The sequence below is a fragment of the Camponotus floridanus genome, unplaced genomic scaffold, assembly GCF_003227725.1.
Source record: "Camponotus floridanus strain SB8 unplaced genomic scaffold, Cflo_v7.5 scaffold3, whole genome shotgun sequence".
Taxonomy (NCBI): Eukaryota; Metazoa; Arthropoda; class Insecta; order Hymenoptera; family Formicidae; genus Camponotus; species Camponotus floridanus.
This window is the reverse complement of record NW_020229436.1, coordinates 1,482,501-1,502,996: the sequence shown is the minus strand read 5'-3', so window position 1 is coordinate 1,502,996 and position 20,496 is coordinate 1,482,501. Positions and strand designations below refer to the sequence as shown.

At 34.4% G+C, this 20,496-nt stretch overlaps 1 protein-coding gene and 1 long non-coding RNA gene across 4 annotated transcripts in view; one reads left to right on the top strand and one right to left on the bottom strand.

The window, feature by feature from the left end:
- LOC105257340 (nephrin) overlaps positions 1-20,496 on the bottom strand; it is a 243,633-nt gene that overhangs the window by 11,276 nt on the left and 211,861 nt on the right. For all 3 annotated transcript variants that reach the window (XM_011267899.2, XM_025409989.1, XM_011267898.2), the window contains exons 9-11: positions 16,269-16,399; positions 5,829-5,988; positions 3,531-3,869 (exon numbers count right to left, since the gene is read on the bottom strand). In XM_011267899.2, the coding sequence (XP_011266201.1) occupies positions 3,531-3,869; positions 5,829-5,988; positions 16,269-16,399 (630 nt within the window). The remainder of the gene's footprint in view (positions 1-3,530; positions 3,870-5,828; positions 5,989-16,268; positions 16,400-20,496) is intronic.
- The window catches only part of LOC112638388, a 96,056-nt gene that overhangs the window by 23,800 nt on the left and 51,760 nt on the right, over positions 1-20,496 (top strand). The window lies entirely within an intron of this gene.

Genomic DNA, 20,496 nt, shown 5'->3' with positions numbered 1-20,496 from the left:
CTATTTAATTTTTAGTATGAATTCCCTATAATTATATATTAAATTAAATTCTTATTTAAGCAAAATTTCTTTGAAATTATAATTACTGAATTATATATATATATATATTTTGCATATATTTGTGTATTAATATATATTTATATTATTCAGCGTGAGTTGATTTTTTAATATATCTTATAAAAAAAAGAATGGAAAGAAAATCTACAATTAATATAGCTCAATTAAGAACACTTGCACACGACATTACTAAAAGATGTTACCGAGAAAAATATTAAAGTTTTAGCAGTCTAACGCAATTTCACAATCGTGATATTTATATATTCTGTTCATTAAAAATTATCTGCAATTTATATTGAAGACAAATAAATATGTCCCAAAATAACACTGTTATTTTCTATGAATTTTTCGATTCATAAAATTCTTTGGTTTATAAAGTCTATTTTTCTTATTTAAGAATAAAAGACAAAATGCATGCGACAGTTCTGGAACGTCATACATTTACAATAAATTTGCAACTACTGTAGAAGTAGAGAACCGAAAACACTCGCGACGAATCGGGAATTTTATCACTTCGTCTTTCCAAAACCGCGGAGATTAAATCGCGGAATTTGGCAACGTGTGCTCCTGTTTACGATCTCCTCAGGATCTTACCAGAGAACGTGCATCAACGAGGAACAACGGGCATTTGCATATATCACCTCGCATCATCAATTAAATCACCGAATATTCTCGCGTCAGTAAAAATCACATCGTTGTTTGCATTCGATAAGAAATATTCGCGAATCACGTCGGCCTTGATAAAAGGTTTATAGAATAAAATAATATCGATAGTTGTGGTTTTTTTTTGTTTTTGCATTTGAAACTCGCAATCACTCTCTAAAATTGGATCTATTCAATGCCGTGTATATTACGTGCAAACTAAAGCAAATAAAAAGGGTGTCAATAAAAATTTTACGGCTTTAAAACAGCGTAAAAAAAAAGGAATCTGCAAATAACGAAAATTTTATCATTTTCATTACTTTCTCGCATCGGTAGATCGTTTAAATTGCAGTGAAAAAGTTCCGATCAATTTTTCATGTGTGAACAACATCTATGCATCGTTCGATAGACATTTATTTCTTTTTTTATGCAAACGTTTTTATTACATAAGATCTATATTTTTGAATTTACACAGCTACGAGGCTATCGATCAATACCGATGGGCGATTATCGAGCGTTGCCGACGCGAGATGCACGCGGAAAAACTGCGTATTCGGTAATTATATAAAGGAATACATTGGACGCTGATGTACGAAATATAAATTATATGTCCAATTACCGCGAGCGGGCGGGTCGCAGTAGCCGACGCGGGAAAAGTATAGTCCGCGGGAGCTTCCGGCGAACCAAAATCGATTTGCTTGGCCGTTCGACGAGGCTGCGATATCCGGCAGCCCGTCGAAAACACCGGGGGTACCACGACTGCGGAAATGGACAAGACTTTTCCGGCCCGACACGGGGATTCAGGAACCAGCACGACGGCGACAGCGGCGGCGGCACGACAGGCGTTATACCTCGTAATGAACATATTCAATTACGGTTTTCATTAAATTCCCGCAAAAAAAAGCGCGCGGCCAACGCGGGCGAATTTCAACGTGGCGTCTCTCGTTGCGCAACGTCCGGCGTTTCTCCTTTTCTCCCCCTCCCTTCTCCCTTTTTTCCTTCCTCCTCTCTTTCCCTCCCCCCCCTCCCCTTAATCCTCGCGACTTTTCCCGTCAAATTTCCGCAGATCGTGACGCGAGTGAGAAAGCGCATATATATGTTTGGCATTAGAATTTTTCATTCATTCGACTTATATATTAATCCGTTCTTATAAATATAAAAATAAGAAGTTTTAATAATAATATGAGATAAAAAAATATGCCAGTTGTTATCTTCTAAGGAGATGCTGATTACGAGTTTGCTGATTAATTAGCAACGAATTTGCATTTTATTATCGTTGAATAAGCCGTATATTTGAAATATGCAATTGACAATATTGAATTTCGAAAAGCTGGGAAGATTGGTTTGCAAATATTATCCCTTTGCGAGATGTTATCACATAGGTTAACGTGGTCAGATTATAATGTGGTTGTACGAGTATATTATATTATTTGATTATAAAATTAATTAAGAGATGGCTTTAATTATGCGCTGTAAACTGCTAAATTATTCTAGTACAATAATAGTTATATTTCCAGTAATTATGAATTAATGTTTGTACACAATATAATAACGCGCGTACAATGAATATACAGAATAACAATTGATAATGAAGAGCAATCAGTTGGGACACATAGAATAGATAATGTTGTCGCGCACTTTGTGATCGTGGTACATTCGTCGTTTTCCAAATAGTTGAATATATTAAGCTGCTGTTTTAACTTTAAACAGCTCTTTCGCGACTAACAAATGTATATACAGAAATATGAAAAATAAACCATCTGTATTATTCAACGTTTGCGAACGCGGATAGCATTTAAAAATTATTATTCACTGCAAGAAAAATATTTTCAAACCAACGACAAAACAATATAAAAAGTTTGTACACATACCAAATGGTCTGTCGCGTTATTTATTTCTCAATTTAAATAAAAATGTGACGGAGAACGGGTCACGAACTTTAATCAACAAGAAAAGATATTACAGTCCCAAAGACGCGAATCTTATATTTTTATTTTTGATAAAAAATATGTCTATTAAGAAGATGATATTTTTACGCTGTGGAACAATTGTTGTCAGGAAATATTCCAAATGATTTTTCAGTAAAAAATACAACTACACTAAATATTTGTTGTGTGCTGACAACTGATAGTTTATGGATTTTGTAAATCTGCTTTGTTGTTCTTTTACGCATATATTTTTCTATTTTGCAAATCTGTTTCGTTGTTTTGCATGAATTTTTCCATTTAATAGCATTTTGAGTTATATAAGCAAATATAAAACAAAACAAATCAGATTTGACATAAATATTAAGCTTATTGTTAGTACAAAGTGAAAATAAATAGAAAAATACTGAACTGTGTGCAATAAATATTATTCTCTCTATACTCAAATTAATATTGAAACTTAAAAAAAAAATATATCATGTAATACTTGTAATTTTTTTCAAACTAAGTTTCGTAAAAATATAAAATAATATATAATAAATATATATGTATACAACTCTTCACAAAAGTATAAAATAATAAATATAAATAACACAAAGATATAAATAATCTTTTGTATCAAAGTTTTATATAATTCCTGTTTCCAATTTTAAGAAATTAAATATGAATTTTAATAATTATAAAAAATAATATAAATGAGGAAATTTTAAAATTCTTATTGATTTTTATTGTAAAAAATTCTTATTGATTTTTAATAATAAATGAGTACCTTTGCACACACAACCCATAGATATCTACAGATATTCTATTCTACCTTATTCAGGATTGTGCACCTCACATGCGGATTAAAGGTTACGACGATAAGAAAAGTACAGTACAATGATAGGGCTCTAAACTTGCACAAACCTGCGGCAATGACTTGATAGAGGCAGGGTTGCTTGGAATGACCTACAGCGTTGCTGGCCCAGCAGCCTAGGACTCCGTAATCCATATCGGTTGACGGGGTGTAATTAAGCCTGCTGGTTGTGCCCTCGTTGGTGTACTTGGTGGACGGAATCTCGCTGAGGTCGCCGCTATTATTGAAGGTCCAATGGAAGGTCACATTGGTGGGATTGGCCTCGACCTCGCAAACTAAACTTATGGTCTCGTGCTTCAGAGCACCGTGGACCTCCTCGGGCATGTTGAACGGTGGCGGGGTAGCGTTCCAGCCTCCTGAGTTCAGCACGTGCTTGCAAACGGGCGCGACTGCGGCAAAACGTATGGATTTTGGCACTTCACTATGTATTCTAGGCAGGAACCCATGAGAACAATACAATTGAGATAAATCATAAACTAAGGGAAAAGTGTAAAACGTAATATAAAATAAGATTGTCCATATATATTAGCTTTTAAAAGAAAATATAATCAAGAATGGACCATCATTGTATTTCAAAAGAGATGAACATATACAACACCGCAAAAGTATAAAATAATATGTAGTAAATACATATACAATTTCACAAAAGTATAAAATAAGTTCTCTTGTATCAAAGTTTTTTATATAATTTCTGTTTTCAATTTTAAGAAATTAAATATGAATTTTAATATTTTTAAAAAACAATATAAATAAGGTAATTTAAAAATTCTTATCTTAAAAAAACTCTTATTGATTTTTAATAATGAACGCATATTTTTTAAATGAGAAATAGAAGAATTTTTCAGTGTATTTTAATGAATATTTTATCCAGAAAATAAAATATAGATTTATATTTAAAAATATTCATATCATAAATTTAAGAATATGTTGTAATATATTATATATTTATTATACATATCATAAATTTAAGAATATGTTATAATAAATTGAATTTAGCATATGTGGAGTAATTTAAGCCAAGAGTATTATTGTTCTTTGAAATGTGCGCCAAGTTATCGCAATACCGTCAAGTTAATCCACGATTTAATAGATGACACGATTAATAATTATACTAGATAGGAAATCTGTAACTGCTAAAACCGAGTTTACTCGGAACCGACATACGTATCTATTACTGTTTTAGAACAAAAACGGGCATAACTATACTTTAGCGAGTCGCTAAGACAAATGGTGCACGGTGTATTTCAAATTTCCGAGCTTTTTCCTTCAGCTTCCTCAAATTGACGCACACCGGGTAAGCCAATAAGAAGTTACGATGTAACATTCGCCGCTAGATAGCTACATTCGCCGTATTTCCAGCCGATAAGCTAAATTTTTGAAAAATATTCCGCCTGCGGAACACGCGTCGGACAAAAGATTCGGATTTGCAGCGAGATTCTTTTGCATAAGCGTTATATATTAGACAGCGGAAGAGTGGCCCCTGCGAAGGGGAGAGGGTTGGGGGACGCAGATCGATAATCGTCCGTGGTATAACCGGCCGTTTTATTTATACTTTCCGACACCGTAAAATCGGAGTGCGAGGATTTACGCGACGCGCAGATATTCCATAAAATATTGGAGAGTTTGGCGAAGTAGCAGCGGATCGATCGTGGTCAGCTGCGAATACGAACTGAAGAGGAAATCGCTAAATTTCTGTTTCTTGCAATTTTTACTACTAAATCATATAATTTATATATTCAGATTTTCGCATCAAGATAATTTCTCGATTTCGATTCAATTTTGGAAAAACAAAAATATACTTTCTAAAATTCCGATTCAACTTTTCCCTGAAAAATAGTTTTCAATATAAGATTCTGTATATCGTGCTGTATCTCTGATTTGTGATATTTTATCCACAGATTTTATCCCTGGAATTTTTATGATCAATATTTTCTCGAAGAGTAGACTTTATATTTTATTTCGAAAAGATTATTTTTATCTAGTAAAACGGTCGCGGTAATTATAATAACATTTCATTGGAATTTATAATTGAATATGAATTTAGAAAGACGAAATAAATCAATTTGACGATTCTTTATTTTCATTTTTATATCTTAATATTTTTAGAAAATTGTAAGAAAATGTAGCTTTTGGGTATCTTCGTTATTTTGGATTTTAACGAAGTTTCGCCGATTGTCGAGCACTAGCTCGACGAGAAACTAGTGGTTCAAAACCGCGTTCCCAGCGACATTCGTCGCCGCGGAATTTCATCGTGAGGGGAAGTGCCATGCCACCGAGGCTATTAAAGCGGCGCTTTCATGAGCGCAGTCTGCCTTGCGAGCACAAGAGAGCGTAAAACACATACTTACACATAACCTCGAGATTGACTGTGTTGGATTTGGTGCGGCCCTCGACGTTCCCGGCCACGCAGGTGTACCCTCCGGCGGACTCTCGAGTTATACTCTGCAGCACCAGCGAGTGGTCCGAGAGCACCACACCGGCAGTGACGTTATGATGCAGCTGCTCCTTCTGAATAAGCAAACGAAATACCAGGTATCTGAGTACCGTCGAACGAACTCTGTGCTGTGTGCACCCGGCCAGAAACGACCCGAATCTCCTTTTGACGTAACATAGTATTCGAATAATACCTCAACATGCATTACACGCTGTATTTCTAGACAATGCGATTCAGCCCGATTCAGTCTCGGAGTCAACTTGAATCAACTTGAATCAATCTGAATCAGTCTCCTAACAATAAGATATAGATTTGAAGAAGTGCATTATTTCGCTCGAATTCATTGAAAGAGAATATTAATGGCCTCTTCACCAATTATTCCAAGAATAATTTTAACGGGGACGCGAAGACGCCCGCAAGATTGTTAGATAACGGATGAAACACCGACGATTGTTCCGTGTCTGATGCTTTCCTCTCTCTCTCTCTTTTCGCGTCAAATTCCCGCAGGACTCGACGGCTCTCATTGTTACCCGTCGTAAATAAACAAATTTGTCTTAGTCTTGGCATTCAGCACCGCTTCCGCCTCGGCGAACATCGTGCTGCTGCTCGGGAAGAAGCAACCACGGCCCGCCACGGGTTGTCGTCCGCTCGAGGAGGTCGGACAAAGGGAATTTACGATGTACACTTGTCCTCCCACTATCTTCCCTATTTCCTCTCTTTCCCTTTCTCTCTCTCTCTCTCTCGCATCTCCTCCGTGGAATAATCCTGGCGCTTTTTTCCCGCGCTTTCTCGTTACTCCTTCCACATCCTTTTCCTCCATTCGTCTCTATCATCGCCCTCTCGCGATTCTCCGTTTTATTCCTCGTCTTTTTGTCTGAATCTCGTCGTCTATGGAATACCATATAGAAATCGTAAGCGTATTCTTGGCTAACAGATTTCAAGAGCGCTCTTCGCTTGCGATCTTCCCTTAGAAAGAATTCAATTGAGAATGATGCTTCCTCGCAGTGTTTTAATTGTAGATAATAAATATATCCCGACAAGTTTGTATTATAAGATACAATGATATTTCTTTTAGAATTAAAAGAAACAAAATTCCATTATTTATTTACAGCGCCGGTAAACTCTTTTAACTTCATTATTGATACCCCAAATATCCCGAAAACAATTATTTTTTACTTATAGTTTTATTTATAATTTTTATTTACAGTTTATTTATAGTATATTTTTTTATAGTATATTTTAGTATATTTTATAGTATATTTATAGTTTTATTTATAGTATATTTTAGTATATTTATAGTATATTTATTTTTTAGTATATGTAGTAATAGTATATTTTATATTTTATAGTATATTTATAGTTTTATTTATAGTATATTTTTTATTTATAGTTTTTTTATAGGTTTTTATTATTTATTATTACTTTCGTGATACTCTTCCGGAGAAAACCAATGTATAATTGTGTTTTTCCGCGCACGTATGGATCAAAATGCGATCCATTCTTATTTCTATAGCATTCGAGGATGGCAGCGGCATATCCGCTTTGCACTTGCTTCTCTCTCCGGTGCGGATTTATATTGCGCGAGAGAAAAATTTCGTTCGGGCGGAAGCATCGACGCGATCGTGATGCAACATATTTGCACGCTTTAAATCACGAAGTCCAGATAACGGTGCTTTTTTTCCCCTGAGGCACCAGTAAAAACACGAAATAAAGTTCACTGAATTCACGATGCGGTTTGATATTGTCTTGCTTTTTTCGAGAGAATTTAAAATAGAATTTTTTGACAGAGCACGTTTTTATATATTCATCAATTTTCTGTTTTTTCAGAGTATTTCAATTTCATAGAAAATAAATGATAAAGAAAGATATTTTAAATTAAACTAAATATGCTAAAATTATATTAAACATTTATTAAGATAATACTTTCTTCAATATTATTAAAAGTACCCTATTTATTACCTTAATGAAAACGTGTGATACTTTTAAGATCCGAAAATTGACATCACCTTTTGACCCACCGACTGAGGATATAATTTTTTATAAATAATCAATTCTATTTTTTGAATCCTTATAGTAAAAATAAAAATATTTCAAATGGATAATAAAAATTAATTATGATATTGAGAAAGATCAATAATATTAACAAAGTATTAAGCTATATTAATATCAATTTTTTATCAAAATGAATTAATAAGAGAAGAGAATTAAAGATGCTCCCATGATGTTTACGAAGAGTCACCTTTACAAGGTTCGATACGCGATTGGCGGATAAGATCGAATGAAACCGGGTCGTCGCAAATAATGTCGAGAGAAGGTAGATGTAGCAGCAATAACGACCGCGAGAAAAGAGGCTCGCGTGCTTGTTTCAGATGAGTAACGAGCTCCGTATCTGTCCTTTTCTCCATGGAAACTCTATTATGTACGTATGTGCTGAGGGCATCAGCCTCATCGCTGCAGAATCGGGAAGCGATACGTCTTCGCGAGAGACAGTATCGCCATTGTATATGTGCATTCGTGTCAATGTCTTAAGCTTTAAGCGCTCATGAAAGACAGAGGAGATCTCGCGAATTATTATGCGTTGCCAATGGAGGAAACTTCCTATTTAATGTAAAAAAAATTTAAAAATTCAGAGAGATTAGATTTTCTCTTACATTAATTATGCACAAATCTAAATTTATGAATCAAAACATTACTTCTCAAGTAAAGTATAAATAAGAGAGAGTATCTATATTTTTTATTAATGTAAAAGCAGACTTATACTTCTCACAGTTTTTCTAATATTATTGTTATATAATTGTTATATAATAATTTTAACATACTTTGCAGCCAAGCGATTGGCGTATTTTCCAATGAATAATCCGCGATGAATAACATGTTGTCAACGAACGTGAACTATTTCTATCTCGAAAACTCTCTCGCGGCGCAAATGGAATTTCCTATTTCGACGGCCACCTCCAGGATACACCGTCCTATGGGACTCGCGTATTCTCGAAGAGAACTCTCTCTCTGTCTTTCTCTTTCTCTCTCTTGTCTTACCGTTTCCGCGTGAGTTCTCGCGTAACATGACGCCGTCGTATTAGACGTTAAATATACGTGCCGTGTCGGAGACCGGGTGATAGGAGCGCGTGCCTCGCTCCGGAATATATCCGCGTCACCGGGTATAACATACACGAAGCTCCCCCGGACTCGAGACACGGACGATAAGTTCCAACCCTCTACCCTCCTTCGCTCTCGTAGCAACACTCCGTTACGATGGTACGTGCATCTTACACCGCGTGTATCTCGTCGGCGAAAAGTTGCGCCATTCGCTCGGGTTATGCATAAGTAACAGCTAAATCCTTTTTTAACTTTCAACTCGCGCCTCAGCGTGTTTCCTCGTGGCTTTTGCGAAATAGTGCGAGATATCCGGATGCGAGTCTTTTCTCAATGGAGAATTACAGAGATTGAAAGCGTTGGTACGATTTCTGGGGATTAAAATGTCGAGTGGGTATTCCTTAAGTTGGCTTGAATCTTATGACTTTCTGAAAGATGAATTTATACGTACACAGTAAAAAATAAAATGTTAATTATAGCATTTTTCACAGCTTTTGTCCTAGAAAGTTCACTCTAAATTTGAAGTTAAAATAACTCATTCGTCGTATGTTACTTATTGACAAACTAAAAATGTTAAATAATTGACACGATTCTTTACATTTATTTTTGTGACTTCAAGTGTAATGTAAAAATAACATACAAATGAATTAAAAATTACATGGAAAAATAGTTACAATAACTCGTAAGAAATGTTGAGGACATTAACATACAATAGTAATTATTTTAATTTAAATTATTTGTAATAGAAACATTTGACTTTAAATTTGATTATTTTTGTATGTCAAAGTTATTTGAAAATTCACTTTAACTTTTCTTAGAACGTTAAACTGACTTTGAGACATATTGATTGTTTAAAATGATTATGTCAAAAATACTCAAAATAATATTCCCTTTTCTAAGAGACATATACAATGTCATTAAGTTATGAAGTTGACATAAATGTAACACATGAAAACATAAAAATAATAACATATAAGTTGTAGGTTAATTTTACATTGAAGTACTAATCAAAATGTGAAAATTAGTAAAACAAGAAAATTTTAACATATGGACGCACAATTTTTTACTGTGTAACAATTTGTTAGCCTAAAATAGTCAAAAATAAATAATACGCAGAATACATCAACTTGAAATAACGCACGAGGAGTAATAAAGAAATCGAGAATATAAATGAAAACACATACATTTTAAAAAGAGTTTAGATTTAAATATTAAAAACACAATGTCAAACAAAAATTTTGCCATATTTTCCCGTATAAGCAATTTTTCATCCTAACGAAACGAGATACGTCAATATTGAATTATTTTCAATAGTGGACAAAGTCTCAAATTCCCAAAATACTCACGACGACATTAATTGGCGGAAATTCAATTTCCATTCAATCGTCGGAAAATGTGAAATGTCGCCTATAATGATATAATGATGTTATATCATAGCTCGCGGTGTGTAACGATCACCGCAACGCTAAACGTAATAATCATGTACCAACGATTTCGGATTTATACACGGTTTTGTTCGACCGAATCCTTTATACGCACGGTATCTGTAACAATGTAACACAATTTCACGAGATATCAGAATAAAACGGCAAACGACAAAATGACAATTGTTTGTTTGTAACTGCATCAATATATTAAACTGCAATATTTAAGTGAGAAATATATTTAAACATCAATAGCCTTTGTTCGAGGGTCGAGTGTGATTTCGAATTCCCATCGTGATTGCATTCTCTCGACAAAGTTTTTTTGTCGCATCGAAATACTAAAAATATACCGGGAGAAATGTTTAACATTCAACATTTCATAACATGATTATGCAGAAAATGTAAAGAAAAATAGAGATGTAGACAAATATAGAAAATACCATAGAAAAAATATATTTGTAATAGCGCTTGATAAATAGCGTTTAATTATATAAGAGAAATTAAATGATCGAGATGTATATGAATTCGAATTATGTCGTGGTATGTAATTACACACGCGTTATTTCGTGCTCAATATAAAAACAAAATGAAAATTGGCGGCATGTTTTTAAAAGCACATCCAAATATTTGTCGGCCATTCTTTCTATCTCTTTGGATTTCCAAACGAAATGGCAAGCAGAATTAATCCGCGAATGAATCATCGTCGCTCATCCGAATAATACTCGTAGCTGCGTGCGCGATTTCCGTTCACACACAAAAAAATATTCTAGTCTTTAAACATTGTGTGATTTTGTTTTTTATCACTTGAATATTTTCGTACAAAAATGTTCTATCGGTTAACTTTAAGAAAAATATTATTTAACCTATTTATTGTTATCATTTATTATTGCTATTTGTAATATTATTTGTACCTTATTTAACACGTATTTAGTGTGTTAAATAATCGTCTGCGCGATTTGTAAAAAAATAGAGAAAAAATATATGAATTTCAAAGTAAAAGATATATTTTTTAATAAATCTTTACTTTCTACTTTCTTTTAATATTCTTTATATAATTATAGTTTGAAAGGTTTGAAAGGATTTCGTTTTTTAATTAAAAATTACAACTAGAAAAATCCTCTTGATGAAAGGATGAGCTGAGCAATGTGCAAAACGTAAATAAAAATTTGTCTTTCGAACCTCTGCATCGGTCTCTCGAGCTCCGAATTAATTCTGAATCTTTGATAAAGACACGATTGAAGCAGAGGGGTGTCATCGCGGATGAGTTGTCGCAATTTTCGCAATTTTCGCGAACGCACGATGTGCATTCGTTCGCGCAAACATACGCCCTCCATCCGTCCGTTTGCCGTAAAATTTTCGTCGCACGAACGTTTTTACGAATTGGTAAACCAACGGCGATCGGTGATTCGTGGGCGATTTATCGGTTCGGTTCGACGAGCAGAACACGAGAGAGAACGAGATAGAGGCGCGACAACACAGGGTGCTCGTAAATTTGCAATAATTTCGACGAGAATGCACATCGACGCTCGCCCAACAAATAGCTGCAGACATTCCGAAATTATCCTTGCTCTAAAATTCTATCTTGGGATATGGCGAATAGAACTTACTCCTCTCCGTGAAAATTCATTTTTGCGTCGAATCAGATCCTTAAATCCGAAAACTCGGACATTAGTAATAACTTCGCGAGGAGAAGCAACGAAGCAAATTGATACTTGAAAGATAAAAAAGTAAAAAGATACTAAAAGTTGTCGGGTCTCTTTTTTTCTAAAAGAAAAAGTTTTCTTTTTCTCTATTTTTTAAATATACTTTTTATATTATAAATTATTTCAAGAGAGGGAGAGAGAGAGAGAGACGCACGTAAGAAAATATCTCCGAAACGTCTCTAACTCTCGAAACAGCTATATCTCTTTTCGTTCTCTTTATATAAAATATTGTCCAATTAAAAGTTTCTTCCCGGGATTTACGGCGGGAGAAGAAAATTCCCGCTCGAATCATATCAAGCGTTGCCTTCGATTTCCTCGCGCGATTCGCCAGCCCGTTTATCCGAGACGTGCGGAGCCTCCTCGCATCTACCTCGTCGCGTCTATCGTCGTTTCCTCGTGCGGCACCGGACCGATAAATAATTCGCGAAATTCCGCCTGGAATTCTCCAGAGTCGCGTTACGGCATCTTGCCCCTCTAAGGAAAAATTTTCATCCCCTCTGGCAGCGCGCGCGACTATCCGAGGGAGAAAATCGTCCCGTAAGAGCGCGTCTCGATACTCCTTTTTTGTGAGGACCTTCGTCCTGCCTCTTAAAAGTTTAAAGAGGACAGTCAACATTCTTGCTCTCACGCCCGTCTCTTCGCTTAAAAATGCAACAATGTCACGCTGCTGGAACCGAGACAAACGATCCGCGAAATTGTCCGAAGAACATGCAAAAGGAAGACAGAGAGAGAAAGAGAGAGAGAGAGAAAGAGAGGGAGAGAGGCAAAGAGATTCACAGGAATTATACTTTCCACCCGAAACAACGTGTATCATTATCCTTTGTGTTTCTCCTTATGTCAAAGTAGATTACATTAAGCTTTAAATGGCTGACTGAGATCTCTCTGAATCCTTCAGTGCATCAAATAGTATTATTCTTGAGATAATTTCAGAAGGAAATTATGTCATTTTCTTCTGTAAATGCGATATCATAAAACAAATTCGGACATTTACGTATTAATAGCTGTCAGTTTTTGAGTTTAAATAATATTACGCAGAACGTGTATCTCACCATCAATTTTTCCCCTTTTTCGCTTCGTTTGTATTTATTTTATTTCGATTGGTTTGGTGTGCTTAAAACATGTATCGTGTCAAAATTAATCGTATCATAATGAAATCAATTCGAGCAATCTTTTAATCTCGTATGTTTAAATTTAATTCAATTCTGACAGAAACAAAAAATATATTCGCTTTAGTCTCGATAATTTTCAAATATTTGCATATTATATTATTCACATTATTTATCCATGAAACAAGTTGACGGAGGAGAAAGGATATTACCGCTTATATATAAATCTACCTGGTGGATTGGCTCGGATTGGCGAGGATAGTGCCATTAGAATCTTCGTTGTATTCAGTTTTGTTCCGCGGATTAACCAGCGACTGCTACTTGTCTCAGCAACGCAGTTTTCTCGGAGCAGAAACGTGCAGTTTAGATATCGCACAACATCCTCGTAGGATGCGAGGATGTCGCGTCATGAACGAACCGAAGAAATACTCGTAGAATTTCGTCTCGAGAAAGAGAAAGAGAGAGAGAGAGAGAGAGAGAGAGAGAGAGAGAGAGAAAGAGCGAAGGAAAATGATGGAAAACGTAATCTCGCTTAAGAAGCTTAACTCGGGCGATTCTCGAATGACCAAAGATAAAGGTGAATCTGCGCAGCGTATTTTTCAACGATGATCTCCGCACAAAAAAAGGTATATCGTATGAACAATACTTTCTTGCAAAAGGAGATGGGAATTGAATGACAAAAAAAGCAGAGCTTTTTTGCGTTGTCACTTCCCTTTTGTCCGTTGTCATGCATAAAACTAATGTCTGGTCAAAGTAAGGGAAATGATTTATATCAGTGTTTTAGTGCAAATCATCGCATTGATTATCATTCGCATTGTATTGCAAATTGATGGAAAAAAAACTAAATATCGACGTGAATCTATTTGTGTGATATTTTGTAGGAATACAAGATTTTCTCGAAGAATTCTCCGCGAAAATTTATAGTAAGAAAATTCAAGACACGTTTTCCTCCATAGCTTCCTCAAAGATTAATCCGAAAGTAGATCGTTGCGTGTCTTCGAAACTGATTAATTACGTTGTTGCAACAACACTTCGCTTTGATCGTTGTAATTATTTGGTGGTTGAGGATCATTCCGCGCTAACTTCGGCAATTCGTTTCTTCGCGTGCGACACCTCCAGAGACTCACGGGTAATGCAAGAGAAATACCTAGCTTGTCTTAATCCGAAATGATTTTCCTTTAGTGTATGCAAATAGTGCATATTTATATATCCCTGATTAAATTCGAGAAAGACTGAACGCACGAGAAAATCTATTCTATAAAATTCACACAGACAATCGCGAATGTGTATCCTCAGGATTTTGACGCGTATAAATTTGTTGTAAATTCTGAAAATTTAATCCAAGAGCGAATGTCATCCAAGTAATATATATTTTTGATTAAATCGATAAAGATTAAGACATTAAAAACCCATGAAATTTATAAATAATTGCACATCTCTCTCTCTCTCTCTCTCTTTCTCTACAGCTTTTGATGCGCAATCTAATCTTTTTTGATAATTTATTTCTTTATCTCTTTATATTTTAATATTAATTTAATTTTGGCCAAATTATAAAGATTAACATTAATGTTTTCATATTAAAATAACTTTTTTTTGTTTTTAACAAATTGATTGCTCCAATTACGTTCTGTCTACGTGCGATCGTTTCAGCGTTGCGCAATGATTCACGTAATCTATTTCAGCTAATGCCGCGTGCATCGAATAGTACTGTAGGCGGATGAGTCCGATGTGCAATGTTAATGCGGGACGGACTAGGCGTACTAATTAGGGGATATTTCATTGAGGCAAGCGTAAATAGTCGGTAAAATCGGTCGTCCCTGAAATTCTATCCCGTGGCTGTTTGCAGTTAAATGTGCATATATATGCTCATTTACCTGGTCGCTTCTTTTTATATTTTTAAAATTAATATGGACGCTAATATTTGAAATTTCGAATAACTAGTGATACAAAGAGAGTCCGCTGTCTTATAAATAATATTATCTGACGTTATACGTCATTCAGCGGAATAATTAAACATTTACATAATAAAAATTACATTTCTGTTTATAACGAGCAAAAAGAAAAATAAAAAAGTTAATTTAAGGTAATTTAATATAATATAATTAATTAATAATTTCGTAATTTCAAAAAATTAATAAACATAGTATTTCGTCTATTTTTTAAGGTAAAAATAAAAATTTCTCGCATAAATGCGAGATATATTCTCAATATTCCTTGCTTGCCTTATAATATAATTTAAAGTCTAATTTATTTTAATAGTATTTTAATATTTATATTAATGTTGTATTTGCGCGCAAACAATTTCAACGCGTAAAATTATTATTTATTGTGTATTTCATCAATGGGAGAACCTTTGGTGGAGAATATAACAATATTATGCGATGAGATATATGCGCAATGAGGTATATTGCGCAATTTAGGATAGGTTAAAGGGCTATGTTGAGGGCTATGATACTCGACCTATACCCTGCAGATCAATTGTAACTAATCCAGATCCAACACACACACACACACACACACACACACACACACACACACACACACACACACAATGTTCCATAATATTCGACTATAATTCCTTGTGTGTTCTAGAATTTATACATATTTATATATTTATACATATATCTTTCCTTTTTAAAAAATTAGCCACATTTGGATTAATTAATTATATCAATAATTAAAAACATTAGAAAGAATCATATCAGGGAATTTTAAAGTTGTATAAAAATATTTCAAAGGTAGATAATTGACAAATTTACAATTGATTTTATCTTGTCAAGTGTTTCTGTTATATGTGTCATATATGCAAAATTCATCCTATATCTTTATCTTAGTTGATGCACGAATGTTATTCCATTGCGGAATAATTGTGCTTTTTCAGTTTATTATCCGACAAAGAATAGAATAATATAATATAATATAATATAAGAATAATATAATAAGAATAGAATAATATAAAGAATAAAATAATAGAATGTGAGACTGATGGCTCTTGATTTGCAACAAAGAGAATCGGTACAGTACTTACCTCATGGAACCAAGCCAATTTATTAAACTTGGGATTCGCCCTGATGTTGCACTCGAAATAAACGTCCGAGCTCTCTTTAATGTTCTTCGGATTTAAGGTGGAACCCATCTTCAAATTGGCAATAGGCGCAACTGCAATCAGAATTAAAAATCGAATAAAAAATATGATAAAGGATATTATATACTACTGTAAACGATTAAGATACTTTACTAATTATAAAATATTTAACAAATTATTTTTATTTAAAAAATCTTATAAACATTGTTATTATTTATCTTATAAATTTATTTCTAATTAGTTGTATTACTACATTATTAAGGCATTAAACAATTTATAATTTATTCAAAATTCAAGACAGAATTCTATTTATAATACTATACGATATATCTTTTAATGTATATATATATATATATGTATGTCCTGATATATATTTTGACTTTACGTTTTTAAATATATTATGCAATGTATGACACATAACATTTATAAATAGAATTTTGTCCTGAATTTTGTTGTAAATTATTATATATTTATATAATAATTACAGATCATTTAAAAAGGCTTTTATATATTTTTTAACTGTGTAATAATCTTTTTTAATACGAGAAAAAATTACAATGAAAAATGTTTCTCATAAAAAAATTATATTTGAAGGTCTCATAAAAAGAATTCGCTTATTTAAGAGAATCGTATAATTTCAAAATTTTCAATTCAATTTTTAAATCGAATAACAGCAGGACAAATTATTTCAGGTGTAATGTTTAGCAATATAATTATGTCAGAGTTTTTAATGTATCTCGTGTAGTATTCGAACGAGATCGCGAAAAAAAGCTGAACGCAGCGAGAGTATCCGGGCGTGACATCGTCAATAATTTATAAACGTTGCTTTGACGCAAAGTTATTTATGAACCAATAGATACCGATGCATGGCGCAATAATATTGTGGATATTAACGGATTCTGAGTTTAATGAAATCTGCATTTTCGGCAGTGGAGTCAAAGCAAAAACGCTTTCCAAAACGTTAGCCATGGAATTTTATTACGTGTGATTTTCTCGCATAATGAAAATGGCGATTGAACACTATTTCGAGTCTGATGTAATGTTAGTTATGTGTAGAATTAATTCAGGAATGATGATGATGTTCATGATCATGATGATGATGATGATGATGATGATAGTAAAGAGATGATCACAACCTGGAAATTCATGTCATCCATCACACATTTGTTTTTATACAAGTTTTTGACGCCTACGTTTATATAGAATTAAAATATGGATTTCAATAGATTGATTAATAGAACAATCGGGACAAAAATAAAAAGTAAAAATAAATACAGATTATATTAATTTTGCAGTGTATTTGTTTGATAATATTATTAAGTCATTTTTATAAAGAACATGTAAAATTTCCACAATTCTGCATCTAATTAATTACAATTACGTAAATATATCGTAATAAATTAACAATGTGAATTATTCGACGCTTTCATTTAATGTAAAATATTTTTGATGGCTTTTAAATTTATTGCAATTAGCTAATGTTATATAAATTTCGAAGCTATTCTCAAAGCTAATTTAATAACGTGACTCGCATGAATTGCTATATTTTCATTTGACAGTATGGAATACGAAATTTTGTGCTATAATGGCTCTTGTAATTGATTATAAACATTTTTATATTTTGAATAAAACAATCAATAATTACATTCGGATAGTACAACATTATGTAACATCATAAATAAAATCTCGATGTTTAATGAGAAGGAATAAAGTAGAAGACTCTCGAAATGAGACTCTCTCATTCTAAAGGCTATTTAAATAATAAATCAAAGCGGATTTATTTGAAGCCCCTTTCTAATGATACAAGCGAAATGCAAACGAACACAGCACTCGGCGAGTATAATTAATAATAACCTTGATCAAAGCATTGAGATTTCTGTCAGTGATATCGTTGATGTATCATAGAGTAGAAAATAATCAGAATGTATACACGGTGATCTTAAAAATATTACTGCATGAAAGTTTTTTCGCGAGGATGTAAAAACATGAATTTCTCTTCAATCGAGCTACGAGCTGTCCATCACTGAGGTGAAGCGTCCGGAAAGTTAATCCAGACACTTCGTATGAGATCGGAATGAGATCGGAATATTTGTAATAATGCGATCGCGTACAATTTCCATTACAGGCGTCGCGCACACGATGCATTGCCGTTGCACAGCGCTGCGAAATAGTAATTGCATGTTAATTCAATCCATTCTCGCAACGCACAGGCAAACGACCAATGAGAATTGCGAGAGAGTCCTCGTCGATAAACAAAATGGCATTGATTTCAGAGCGACGACCGATTCGCGCGAAATCGATTGATGGAGAAAGAGAGAGAGAGAGAGAGAAATATATATATAGAGAGTAGAGAAAGAGAGAAAAAAATAGAAAAGGAGAGAGGAAGAGGAAGAAAGAGAGAAACTGTATGCGTACTCAGCTTTCTCTCGCAATATTTTTCTTCGATTTCCCGCGTGGTATCGATTCGACGAAACGAGGAAAAAATTATTATTCCTTCCGAGTGAACGAGCGACTTTTAATTAACGTGACTTTAATAAAACGCGAGTTACATTGGCGGGAATATTGACGGTCTAGCGCGTATCCACGAAAACACTAAGTTTCCCGTTAGAGAAATCACCGGAAAGGAAGAAAGAAGGAGAGAGGAAGGGAGCGAGAGAGAAAGAGAGAATACGCGAGCAGTTCTTTCATTTCCTTCACCGTCGTCCGAAATAATCGAAGAAAAACATGCCAGGTGATTTTATTGGTTTATATCAACTTCTTGATTGAACAGTAACAAGAAACTGAAGCAAAGTACTGGAAAATTGAACGGTAGAAAATGCGAGGAATCAAAAAATAGAATTAAATGAAAGTTGTGATTTATCATATTTCCTCGCTCCTTGATCACAAATAAGATAGAAAATTATTTATAATCGTAAGAAAACAAACCGACGCAACGTATGACGTAAATTATGTTGGAACAGCTGGAGCATGAAAGTGGAGTAAAAAAATTGTCGGAAGAACACGAGAGAAGAAACGGATGTCGCGCTATGATTGAAAGGCAACCGCGTCTACGGTTTTCCAAATAATTTCCAACGTTCATCCCAATCACGGCGGATTTCATCTTGACTCGTTTGCTTGCCAGAGTCTGAATGCGTCTCGCGTAGTTAGTTTCCACGCCGTCGCGGAAACGGAAGCAGCGAGGAATCCAAGTGAGTACGAGACGAGAGAATCGTCGACGGGGCGGAAAACGCGACTTATGACAAAACTGTCCGATAAATTCGCCGAATATAATGCGCCCGGCGAAATTACGCGACGAAAAAACCTCCATTCCGCTTTACATTAAGCGCTATGAATTTTTCACGTTTGAAAAAAATCAAAAAAATTTGTTAAAAAATTGTTGAAAGTCTTTCATCTGAAACAAGTGCAAAGATGTCAATAAAAGAATATTTATGCCAATAAAAGAATATTTATGCCACATATTTATCTATCTTGCGAGATAAAAACTAATTTCTGAAAAATTTAATTCTTATAGAATTTCTCGATGCGTCCCTCGTTGTTACATTTTCCAGATGCGAGAGTGACATTATATAACACATCATCGAAACACAATTGCGTGACGAGAAAGTTGTGATAAGTTGGGAAACTCAGAGACGAGTTATTACAAATTCGCGCGGTAATCCGTCTACATTTACCGTTTCACCCCGCAAATTCACGGACTTCTATCTTCGCGATTGCGGCACGGAATCCCCAATCGCGTTCGCACGCGTGAGATTATAATGCAGCCGTGCGCGATATTGTGATATTCATATCGCAAGCTGCTGATTACGTCGGCAAACACGATCGTGTACGTCGGTAGCTCGAGAGAACGTAGCTCTCTCGCAACTGTACGGCATAATCTCGAAATAAATCTTACATCAGCGTGATACAGCGTCGCTTCGTAGATCGCATGAATGTACGCGTGTAACACGCGCGTTCGATATAAACGCGCGTGCATGCGGCGACACACAATATGCAACCTGACGATGCAGCCTGAAATTCGCCGAATACATGCAACCGCATCCGCAGCCCTCCCTCGTGGAATGCTTCCTCGCATCTGCACGTTTAAGCCACGTTTAATCCTCTTCCGATAATAGTGATGCGTTATTTATGGAAAAAAATTTGCGCGAATCCTTTTTACTGATTCGTAGGTGCT